This window comes from Loa loa (assembly GCF_000183805.2).
Source record: "Loa loa unplaced genomic scaffold supercont3.202, whole genome shotgun sequence".
In the NCBI taxonomy this organism is placed as follows: domain Eukaryota; kingdom Metazoa; phylum Nematoda; class Chromadorea; order Rhabditida; family Onchocercidae; genus Loa; species Loa loa.
Window position 1 is genome coordinate 55,772 of NW_018108382.1, and position 11,837 is coordinate 67,608.

The 11,837-nt window shown below is 33.8% G+C and overlaps 4 protein-coding genes across 5 annotated transcripts in view; 1 reads left to right on the forward strand and 3 right to left on the reverse strand.

Annotated features, from left to right (window-relative positions):
• The window catches only part of LOAG_08757 (Rpp14 family protein), a 2,782-nt gene extending 1,377 nt beyond the window's left edge, over window positions 1-1,405 (reverse strand). Inside the window, exons 1-3 of the mRNA XM_020447792.1 lie at window positions 1,304-1,405; window positions 815-956; window positions 360-489 (exon numbers count right to left, since the gene is read on the reverse strand). Of these exons, the coding sequence (XP_020302012.1) occupies window positions 360-489; window positions 815-956; window positions 1,304-1,323 (292 nt within the window). The 5' untranslated portion in view covers window positions 1,324-1,405. The remainder of the gene's footprint in view (window positions 1-359; window positions 490-814; window positions 957-1,303) is intronic.
• Window positions 1,406-2,151: 746 nt separating this feature from the next.
• LOAG_08758 (hypothetical protein) lies at window positions 2,152-6,210 on the reverse strand (the record flags this gene model as incomplete). Its single annotated transcript, XM_020447793.1, has 9 exons — window positions 6,041-6,210; window positions 5,444-5,607; window positions 4,923-5,150; window positions 4,455-4,592; window positions 3,984-4,064; window positions 3,488-3,567; window positions 3,103-3,328; window positions 2,700-2,930; window positions 2,152-2,409 (listed from the first exon to the last, which is right to left on the reverse strand). The coding sequence occupies exons 2-9, from the start codon at window positions 5,534-5,536 to the stop codon at window positions 2,152-2,154; spliced, it is 1,335 nt and encodes a 444-aa protein (XP_020302013.1). The 5' UTR covers window positions 5,537-5,607; window positions 6,041-6,210.
• A 49-nt stretch (window positions 6,211-6,259) lies between these two features.
• On the forward strand, window positions 6,260-7,462 carry LOAG_08759. Of its 2 annotated transcripts, XM_020447794.1 has the most exons (3): window positions 6,260-6,448; window positions 6,714-6,836; window positions 7,150-7,462. In XM_020447794.1, the coding sequence occupies exons 1-3, from the start codon at window positions 6,412-6,414 to the stop codon at window positions 7,323-7,325; spliced, it is 336 nt and encodes a 111-aa protein (XP_020302014.1). In that variant the 5' UTR covers window positions 6,260-6,411; the 3' UTR covers window positions 7,326-7,462. The 2 variants fall into 2 exon arrangements, with proteins under 2 accessions (XP_020302014.1, XP_003144337.1); XM_003144289.2 differs by lacking the exon at window positions 6,714-6,836.
• Window positions 7,463-8,280: 818 nt separating this feature from the next.
• LOAG_08761 (variant SH3 domain-containing protein) overlaps window positions 8,281-11,837 on the reverse strand; it is a gene marked incomplete at its 3' end in the record, with an annotated part of 7,165 nt that continues 3,608 nt past the window's right edge. The window contains exons 5-13 of the mRNA XM_020447795.1: window positions 11,471-11,567; window positions 11,120-11,352; window positions 10,767-11,012; window positions 10,369-10,641; window positions 9,926-10,135; window positions 9,450-9,543; window positions 9,009-9,278; window positions 8,494-8,688; window positions 8,281-8,292 (exon numbers count right to left, since the gene is read on the reverse strand). Coding sequence (XP_020302015.1) covers window positions 8,281-8,292; window positions 8,494-8,688; window positions 9,009-9,278; window positions 9,450-9,543; window positions 9,926-10,135; window positions 10,369-10,641; window positions 10,767-11,012; window positions 11,120-11,352; window positions 11,471-11,567 — 1,630 coding nt within the window. The remainder of the gene's footprint in view (window positions 8,293-8,493; window positions 8,689-9,008; window positions 9,279-9,449; window positions 9,544-9,925; window positions 10,136-10,368; window positions 10,642-10,766; window positions 11,013-11,119; window positions 11,353-11,470; window positions 11,568-11,837) is intronic.

An 11,837-nucleotide genomic window follows, 5' to 3' on the forward strand; every position in this document is an offset into this window, starting at 1 on the left:
TTATTATTAATTATTATCATTATTACTATCGTTAATCATTATTATTGATTATTATTAATTATTGCCGATTATTATTGATTATTACTATTATTGATTGATTGATTGATTATTGGTTATTGATTATCGATTATTATTATCACTGTGGTTTGTCATTATTATTGCCATTGTTATAATAATAATAATTATTATTATCACTGGTACTGTTATTAGTATTACCATGTTCTGCTGATGACAATCAATAATCCCTTAATATCGAATTATCACCATAATTTCCAAATGACTTCTTTTCAATTTTTTCCTGTGACATCAATTTCATCTCATTTTCAGTGCAAATATGTAATAGATAAGAATTGTCTAACCAACAAAGAGCACTTGTAGCACAACCGATATAGCATCAATTTTGCATACGAATGGTATTGTACTGAGGAGTCGCTGTGCAAATTCCTTCGATATCCTGATAATAGTTGTTGCCGTACCAGCATCGAAAACCTATCAGCAAAACCTATCACTATAAACAGATTTTAAACTAATACCGAAAATCTTCAGTATAAACAGATTTTAATACCGTGACCAAACTGCTACTCCTCTCTATTCAGCTGTGCAGATTTATCACTGCCTAGTAGAGAAGAACATTATGTGAAATATTGAAATATTCCGCATTATTTTACAAATTTTTACATAATATTGTTGATTAAAGGGCTGATTAAAGAGGGAAGTCAGCATGGAGTATGCAAGCCATACATACTAAAAAAAATACTTTTGGTAACCAATTTTCTGAACCGTAATTTTTTGGTAAAGGTACCGCTAAATAAACCTTAACACTTAGTGAAAGTTTCGCTGCTGCCATTCCGTAATCACCAAAGAGAATTCCGATCTGTTTACAGAGTGCTACATAAATCGCCGATTCCGTTACGACATCACCTTTTTCATCAAATAATATATCCATCAAAATATATCTTAAAAGAATTTTAATCTTTCTTGAATTCTGTAGTTAGTCAAAATTACTACTCTAATTCATTTCCCTTCCAATTAAAACACGTGAAATTGAACGAACTTTGAGATCAAGTAGGAAACAAAGAAAAACGAGTGAAATACACCGTAAATATGATTCCGGAACTATAAAGAAAGGCCGGACTGTGTCAATGACAAGACTGAAAGGGAAAAGAAGTAATAACAAGCGCAGCAACAGCGATCCGAATTTGTAAACGAATATCAATGTTATTCATCTGTGATTTTGTCGAAAAGCATCACGAATGTCATTATTTAGCAAAAAAAAAAAGCTAAAAAACCACCGGGATGTTACCTGTTTTTGAGTTTTACCATTTCCAACAGCAAATTATTTCAGCGAACTGTTTTACAGTAAATCAAGTTGTACTGCAGTGGGAATAATCATAAATTTCTGAAATGACAACATAGTTCATTCCAAACAAATTCTAGTCTTCTCGCATATTTTAGAAGTAACAAACTAGGAAATCACTTATTTCGAACAACAGTAGTTGACGAAATCATATCCGCGGGTAAGGCATAATATGTGAAAAAGTTCGAAATAAAACAGTGAAAATGTCATCATTTGTATGGAAGAATATCTGATTTAAGGAATCAGATAAGATGTTCGGGAACTAATAAATACAAATATCGTCAAACGCAAGCATATAATAAACAGCAAAATAAGAAAAAGAACCTAATTTATCCAATAAATTGAAGATTGAAATTTAATTGAAATTGAAAATTTGAAAAAAAATTGAAAATTGAAATTTAATTGAAATCCAATAAATTGAATTACAAATGACAATTTCTACAAAATCAATGTTCCAGAATCTTTTAAAAAATCACAAGATTTTTACATAATCAAGTAATTTTACAACTTACCTTTCACATTAGCAGAAGATAATAATCAAATTCACCAGATAACTTCATTATAAACTCTTTGAGAGCAAATAAGTATTTTCCTAATCTCAAAGCTGAAGATTTTACGATTTTCCTAGCCTTAAAGAAAAGATTTGCTAGCGAGAAAACGCAAACAGCGAAAATTTTTTAATCGAGAAAGGAAACTTTTACAATTTATAATAAGACAATCGTCAACAATTCAATCTCAGAATAAACACGAAACAAATATTTGTAATATGATTTTTGCATTGTCCAAGCTAACACTTAACTTGGACAATGCTTGTACCATCTTGGGAACGCTACCGTATCTTTAATGTTTAGGATACCAAACAAAGTTTGCATGAAACGTTCCAGACCAATCCCAAACCCAGCACTGGTTGGATGCCCGTGCTGTCGCATCTCCAAGTACCAATCCAGTGAATTATCGCATCCACGGCGACGAAGCTCTTCTGAATCTGATTCCCTCAAAGAACCACCAGCTAGCTCACCAACAAATGGCGCCAACAAGTCGAAACATTCCGCCTACAACAAATAACTTATCAAATAATTTCAATACAATTCATATTTTTCTTTTCCTTTTATTATTCGCTAGTTGGACATCTTGATGCATTAAAATAATGGTTGTAAATAGATAATGCTAATGGATGACCGATGCTGTTATTAAATCAAGAAGACAATACCATCTTTTACACAGTGACTATCAGTGACTTTATCTTTTCCATCTATCGGTAAAGAAGTTTATCTTCTTGTTGCTTAGAGGAATAATTTTGCACTTCTATTTAGTTAAATATAATGCGAATTCTCGTACTAACATAATTGCCACAACGTTTCATATAAAACGGCTTCTGTATATGCGGGTAACGCAGGACAAATAACGGGCCAGTACAGTGTTGTACCATGGTTAATTCGTTCTCCTTGCTAAACCGACCTCCAGATGTCATTTCGCCCTTACTTTGCAATACTGCAATCGCCTCATCATAATGAATACGGGGAAATGGCTTCCGGGGACCATTAATCCACAAAAGTGACTGTACTTTTGCACTCTGAAAGAAAATTTGCATGCGAGGCATATGAGGCGGCGATCATGCAATCTGAAATCATAACATTAGCATCGAGAATCACCCAAAGCAAGATCTAATTGTTGTTATACTTATAGTTTCAGTATTTTCATATCAAATCTATCCAGGCATACTTTTTTTTAAAACAAGAAACTACCTTATCGCAAAACACTTGCATCATTGAATCGATTTCTGCCGTATCACAACTAAGCATTCCATCAACTACATAGTTGACATAACGTTCCACTAAATCGCATAATTGCTCTAAATCATCTGCAAACGCATATTCTGCCTCCAACATTCGAAATTCTGCTAAATGCTGCCGAGTTTGCGAATTGTCAGCACGTAATGCAGGGGCTATTGTATATACTTTCGGTAAGCTACTGTAGCAAATTACAAATATCAGTATTGTGGAATTGAATGTTGGCATAAACTGGAAACATTTTTTGGGACCCAGGTAATTTCTGTCCAATGAGAGTAATAACATGCAATTGATGTAAACTAAAGGACGCGATATAAATGAAGCATATAACTCAACATACCCAACAAAGGATTCCAGATGCAGCTGACTTGAAACTGGTAAATAAACTGCTTGATCACCGAAATAATTTCCCCTATTCGTCTAAAAACGAAGGAAAAGATCAATAATCTTCATGACGTTTTTGATTACCGGCTCCCAATGATTACCACTGATTTTACACACCGAAGAAAGAGGCTTTCTGAATACCTCTCACAGTGATGCATCAATCCAGGAACAAAGTATTTCAACAAATAGTAAAGCAGATGATGTAAACTAAAGGACGCCATATAAATGAAGCACATAACTCAACATACCCAACAACATACCCAACAAAGGTCAACCCTGAATGTCATAAAAGAAAAAATATCAGTTTCACCAGCATTAACTCGACTGCAAGGATGATTCAAGAAAATTCTCGACCGTTCTACTAATAGTGCTTTCTAATCACTACTTTTATTTATTTATTTTATCCCACTCTCCAGTAAAATAACCGATAAAAACAGTAAAACACTTATTACCTGAACAGTAAATACATCACCAGCACCTTCACAGTCATTGTGCGTTAAGAGTGGTGTATCCACATGGATGAACGACTCCTCCTAAAGTAGTGTCTTTCCAAACTTATATAATAGGAAAAGTACTGACCAAGCAGCAACTGTTTCATAAGAAACAATGTAGTCTGACCGCTGGGATTTATTTCGAATTTCAGTGCGATAATTTATGGGTAATGTTGCAGTGGTAATTCAAACATTTCAATCAGCAGTGATGTATTAAAAAGGAGAAAAAAGAGTTGAATTTGAGTAAATCAAAACAAAGTTTTGGATGAAAGGTATTTCAACTTATATTTTTGATTTCAGGAATGAAACAAAGAACCATTTATTTCCAACAAATAGTAAGAGGCATTATTTTTAACAAGTTTTTTTAATTTTTTTAATAAAATTTTAAAGTTATCAGATGTTCGATAATATTGGAATAAAAAGAAAAGGGACCTGGAAAAAAGATCGACTCAACTGGTCCAACCGCGAACGTAGCCGCAGCAGACACATAAACGGTATGGATTTCATGCGTAAGTGATATTTCTTACGTGTAACATCTGCACAACATTCTTCGGTGGGTAATTCGCTGAACTAAACTTTGAAGGATATGCGATCAACCACAGGAAATCACATGTGACAATTGAACAAGCTTTGATGAGCAAAGGATTAGAAGAATATATTATTTTAAAATGAAACATATTCTACACAATTCAATAGACTATTAGTGAAACAATGCAGAATTTCCCTTACTAATACCTCGAATGATGACATAACGCCAATCAATTATTCTGCTTAATTCACCAGTCGGCTTTATGTTATGCACAGCTTGGAATTACTCCATTCCATACAACAGCTGTTGTTTGAATATTTACCTTAATATAGATCTAAGGTGACTAAAAAATGTAAGAAAAAAAAACCTACCGTTTTTTGTTGTAATCCCGCAACTTCACAATTTGTGGCAAACAATTCCATATTTTGTTGCTTACCGTCACTCTTTACCCAATCACCAACGATATCCACAGCACTACCTACCGGCACTTTAGGACAAATATCACGCTGTACCACAGCTTGTATCGTTTTCAACGAACATCCATCACTGATGTGCAAAAACAAGAACTTCCCACGTGTTTCAACTCGACGTGCCCATCCCTGAAAATTGATAAGTCTTTCAAAAAAAGAAAAGAAATATGAAGAATCACAGATATGCTTAACCTATATCAAAAATAACAAATAAGAGAGTTAATTTAACGGAATAGTTTAACATTTAACAATGTTAGTAAACATTTAGGAAATTTAAGCTTCTTTTCAATCCCATTTAGGTCTTCAAAAACTTAAACCTCCTTCTTTAAGAAAGAAGATATGAATACTACATGCAGTGCAACGTGATGATCTTCGTCTTTATTAATTATAAATATGGGACATGCACGTATAAAATTACAAACCTGTATTCGTATATCTTTTAATTTCTGATTTATCTGTAGTAAAGATGAAACAGGATGAGATTTAAACAATTTGACAGCAGCTTTCACAGACATTTCTTCTTCCACCCGTTAATGAAAGTCGTTAAGTACTCTATTCATTATATTCCATCTTTGCGTCTATTATTCTGCAATAACTTATACCGACTATTACTAAATATTCCAACAATGTAGTGAAAAAAAAAGAAAAACTTTAAAATCCAGTCAACTAGACAGAATTAAGATTAATAAGACTTGCTAGAGATGATAAAAGTTAAACTGAAGGTATGAGAAAAATTGTTAAAAATAAAGGTGGAAGAAAACTTATTGAAATAAACAAATGTATGTTTTATTTATTCATGATAATACAAATGCTAATTATCCAATTCTAAATCCTTCTTAGTCTTCATATACAATATCTCAGATTACCAGTATTTCTCACGACTTTCTGCTTTCCTTCCCTCTACTTGGATACCAACAACAATAGCATTTCTTATCAATCCTTACTCCCTCTCTCTCTCTTTCTTTAGACAAAAAATCGGAATTAAATAGTTCCTCTCTCTTATCAAACACAATTCTTACCTTCAACAATTCATACCAATCTCTACTTTCTTCAAATACAATAGCTACCATTTCTTCTCATCATATCATCGTGCTATTTCCTCATCCTCAATTCTCTCATAGCTTTCTCTCTCGAGCAAAACGGTATTTCTCGTAAAACAGAACTAATCCGTTGCGGGAAATCTGAGAAATTTTATACGCTGTGGCATAGGCGTCGTATGCAACAGTAAAGTTACGAAGGCGGGATTCTGATAGTGAATTTGAGGATGACGCCGGCTCATAGTAATTGATTTGGAGATACTTCCGGTTTTTGTAATTAACTTGCTTAGCAGGCAGATGACACTTGGACAGTTGCTGATTTGAACTGGTCAACGAGCTTTATATGCGAATAAATGGAAACGTTGGAGCGTGTTGGATATTCATTAATCGGTAAGTTCACATATTTCATCCATGAAACAGCACATATTTCAAATTTGTCGGATTTTTATTATTAATTAAGCTGAACATGGCATTTTACTGAATAACTCAGATGACCGTTTCTATCAGTTCTTATTAGTTCGATGTGTTCCACTCCAAATTCTTCATTTGAGCGACGGGAATAAGTTTTTTTGTACATAGAAAATTGGAAGAAATATTAGGGAAATTATTAACGATGGTTTAAGAAGGTTTGAAAATCCAGTAAAGATTGTTTGAGGAAATTCGATCCGCTTCATGGCAAAATATCTCGTAGATATTGCCGTCTTATATCGCTATGGAAGGTCCTTTCAAAACTGCTGCATGGAGCTGGTTGAAATTTTCTTGACTTCCATTTCTAATGGTATTATGATTAAGAATCAGAATTAGCTCAGACAAGTGATCATACATGTATAAATTGAACTTGAACTTGATGAGTCATTAACTCAATGGTTTGAAGGCTTTTTATATAAAAGTCTTCGAGCAGATTAATTCATTCATTGGGAAGATGGTATGGAATTAATGAAGAATTTTCGAGTGTTTCAAAATTTAATACTTTTCCCGCAATTTCCCAAATTTACAAATCGCGTTTACAAATTCCGTTATACAAATAATTTATTTTATGCAAATTTCGATGAGTATATGTCTTCATCTCGTCTATTTGGCATTATTTTCAGTAAGCGTTGCTGGTTCGAATAAGCCGGATACGCATAATAAGATGTTCATGAATATTGAATTTCGGACAAGAAATCAAGATGGAGAGGTGAAACTACGGAATATTCGGATTCCTGTTTCCGAATTTGCCAGTTTTTTACAGCAGTTGCGTGAAATGCAAAGAGAAAGTGTGCAGTGAGCAGCTCTGCTTATCGTCTTATTTTGATCTAAATCTTGATTTTCATATAAAATTAATTTATTTTGGATGCGTGCGTTGAATGTCGTAACGTGATATCCTTGTTTTTTTTTTCTCTTTTCTTTGCATTGTAACTCTGAATGTGTGTATTTTCGATATTCAAGATTGCTAGCAATTCGATTAGTCCTTTGCTCACTTTTCTCATCCCTTCCATTCATTTGTAGTTTAATTCCGGTATTATAATCTCTGCATTTCACACCATATATCTTGAATGTTTGAAAAAAGTTCTAGAGATTCAAAAAGATCCAGCGGTAAGTCCGATCTTTAAAAGCATACTATATTTGCTTCTTGGCATTTCTCTCGCAGATGAAAGCATTACTGAAATGTTACTTGAATTAATCGATGCATTTAACTTCGTTTTTTAGGGAGAGAAAAATTCCTATCCAACTTTTGCCTTTGTTATATAGGTTTTAAGCTGTGATTTGGTAATATGTATTTTTAGTATTTCAATAAAACACAAAACTATGCTTGCTAAAATATTTCGCATGGTTTCTGTAACATTGCTACGAACATATCTATAACCATATTCTTTGAAATCTAACAATCTGTTTTAACAGTGTTTGTATTAAAAACATGACATCGAATAATTTATCTCAACTGATCAAAACATTGTCATTGCTGCTAAGTAAAGAACTTTAATAATAATATGTAACGATACTGTAATAATAATATATAGTAATGTGTAACAGTAATGAAATGAATTGTAAACAGCATCGCGTCAAAGAAAAGATAGCAAAAAAACAAACACTAATGGTCTAATTGTTATTGGACATTGAAATAAAGCATCGGCATTGTTGAGAATATTGCATTTTAATTGTTGGTATTTGTAATGATTGATGAGAAAATCCAAGAAGGAATAACAGCAAATTACACATCCAAATAAAAAAATTTTGCTTCTTCAGGATTTCTTCTGGAAAAAGAGGAATTTTTAGACAACATATGATCTGATAAATTTCGGTAGGGTAAGAAGAATCAAATATTCCGTTTCAAATGCCTGCTTTGAGTTTTGTGTTTTCTGTTTTCTAGTTCATTTCTTTACTAGGGCTTTTCAAAATTTTGATATTACTATTTGTCAGAAATAGTGAAATATTTAAGCAATGAACGGTTATACCTTGGGAGTAGCTTCTTTTTTAGCGGTCTGTGATGTTTTCCTGGCATTTGGAATGGATTTAGAGCCAGATTCATTTGGTTTCTTTGTTAGTGTCTTTTGGGTACTGCTTGCTGCTCCACTTTTCGGTTTCATGGATGTTTGTGAGACAGGCTTACCTGATGACGACACTTGACTACTTTGTCGGCCAGGCAATGACTGAAAAACATTTCCACCGCATTAATAGTCAAACTACAAATTAAAAAAAAATTATTGAACTTTTATTTGCCCAAGTAATTTACATCATTTCAACTCTATCTTTTACCTCTAGTTTGAAAATAAAAGTGCACGACTGAGGACAATTTATTTGTATATGATGATATTTCATATGTTTAATGAAATTCCTTTAAGATAGTCATAGTAAGTGATAGCACAAAGCGCGAAAACAATCGATATACCTTATCTTTTATCATCAATGTTAAGAGAAGATAAAGAAAGAACGAAATGAATGGATGGTAATGTATATATGATCAGCTAACCTTTTTAGCATTTTCCTGAAAAACAACACCTTTCGGTTTTACTTGCTGCTCTGGAATTGGAATTGTAATGGGAGGCACTACTTGCGAGGCTTGTTGTTGTGATTGATAATGGGGCATTGGTGCTGGTACCAATAAATTTGGTGATGAGGTGTGGAGGAAATTTGATGGTACCAATCCACGAATACCGTTTAATTCACCCATGAAGAAACCATCTTCATCCATTTCACCATATACAGTGATAATATCACCAGCACGAAATGACAACTCAACCTAAAATTCTTATCGCATAATTTTCTGATGATATCCACATAGTTATTTTCATTTTTTAAAGAAATCACTTTACTTCTTACTTTTCAATCAGCTCTACAATTATTCTCCGTTGTAAATAAACTGGCATTATAACAATTATTTCGAATAAACCAAACAACTTCCGGAACCAACCTGTTCCGCATCAACATTTGGACTTAATTCTCGTGAATCATAGTTAAATTTAGCTATAAATTTCCGCACAGATATACCATTCATTCTACCATGCCTGAAAGAAAAAAAAAACTTCTTTTGCTTATAACTTCACTATGAAATTGAAGAAAAAGAAAAATTTAACATGAACAAGTTTAATATCTTCCACATATTCATCTTCATCTCCAGTTTTTTCACATGAGATAAAAAGATTAACACCTTTTCCGAAAATAAATTCCTGTAAATTTCTCAAATTTTCGATGAAAGTTTATAAATTTTTGTGGATTTAGCAAGTAAATTTAAGATAGGAAAGGATGGGATGATCATTGATAATCGCATGAGATGTATATTCTAGATGAGCCTAGGACAGCTACATGATATGGGCTGTATATTCTCGATGAGCTTAGGCACTTTTTTCCTCTTTAATAATGCAGAGATATTAATATCGATAATTTTACCGTGAATCTTCAGTTTCCGATGGATAATACGATTGAGCGCCACCGGTTGAAACTCCATATTCTCGCATCGATCCATAACCCTTTTCCAGTCTACCATAATCAGTCTTCCTTTCGTAACTTCTTGCATCCCTAGCACCTTGATCTGGTTCTCGATCCTTTCTCATTTCACGGTACTCCGCTTCACGTTGTTCCCTGTATTCACGGGAGTCCCTAAAATTAGTTAACCGCGATAAGTGATGTTTTAGTTGATTTACGCTTATTTTGGCGAAGGTTAATTACACATGTCATATCTTGTTACATTTATATTAGCGGGCAATTTCGCTATATCCCTTCCTAATAAAGGATCATATCCTTTTGGCCTCTGCCATTGTTGTCATTTCAGTTGATCCACATCTTCCTAGTCTTCTTGTGGATATATTATTTGTCTTTTGTCCCCAGATTACCTGTAATCACGCGTCCTTTGATCATCATGTTCCTCCAAATAATCCCGCTCTCGTCTCGTCATACTTGGTTCACGCTGGTATTTTGGATCTCGAAAGTCACGGTAATCTCGCGCGTCTCGACTTTCGCGTATTTCGCGATAACCACGCATATCCCGTTCCCGAGGGTCTCGAGATCCTTCAGATTCGTAAAAATCGGCTCTTTCACGTTCCGATAAATCCCTTTCATCCACGTAATATTCTCTACGATCCCGTTCAGTTGTTGTTTCACGAGGCCTGTAATTATATTGATAATGACAGTGACAGTAATTCCAGATTTGAGCTTTGAGCAAAATGAAATTCAACCTAACGGTTTCTATTCAAAATCGGAAATGAAAATGAAATTCATTTAACCTACAAACCTATGATCACGTGCGTAACCATAGTAGTCACGCGTATGCCTTCCGTTCGGTGGATACATATCGTATTCATCACCAGTAGCACCAATTCCTCCTCTACCACCATATTCACTTCTTGCGGAAAGCAGCCGATAATCTCCGACGGGGATACGCCTGGATGATATTCCAAAATAATCAGCTGACCTGCTGGGTAGCGAATGATCACGTCGGTCGATGGATGGATATTGGTCACTATCCACTGTTATCATTCTGAAATCCCTTAATAATTAATCTATTGTGATTTGATATTCAGCTTAGCCCTATATATATAGATATAATTGTAGACTATATTTCCATAGCTAGTAACTTTTCATTACCTGCTTCTTGGTGGTCGACGATCACCAGCATGATCGTAACTTCTTGACTTCAGCGAACCCCAACGCATTCGTCGTAAAGACGGTTCCAAGGATGTAGCAGCATCTGAACGACGTCGTTGTGGTGGCATCAGATCATCTTTGGCAATTTCGATAACCATATTCGACGGGACAAGACCGATACGATGACCAATCTGTCCAGTGTAAAAACCATCCTGATCAACGTCACCGAAAACCTGAAATAGAATCATCACACACTTAATTCATCATGAAAAAAAAAAAACAGTGAAGAATAATCGAGATAGAAAAAAGAGATGAAAAAGAAAGAAAGAGAGAGAGAGGAAAAGAAATAACCTTAATGAGTTGATGTTTTCGAAAGGATAGTTCTTCTTGTTGTGCATTTGCATTTGGACTCATATGATGCGAATAATCAAATAAAGCCACAAACCACCTGTTATCAAAATTTTAATGTCATATAAACTTTAAAAGATTTCAATACTACAGCAAAATTTTTGAAAATATAATATGATTGTTGCGAAAAAGTGATTATCAGTATGAAACTGATAACTCCAACTTATGAAATCCTGCAAATTCCCCTTTCAAGCATTTATACTAATGTTTTCTTCTGATCAATTAATTTACCATCGTTAAATTTTAAAGTCTAATTTTTCATGATTTAATTTCACTCCAATTTCTTTTTTTTTTTTATTTTTTTTTTTTT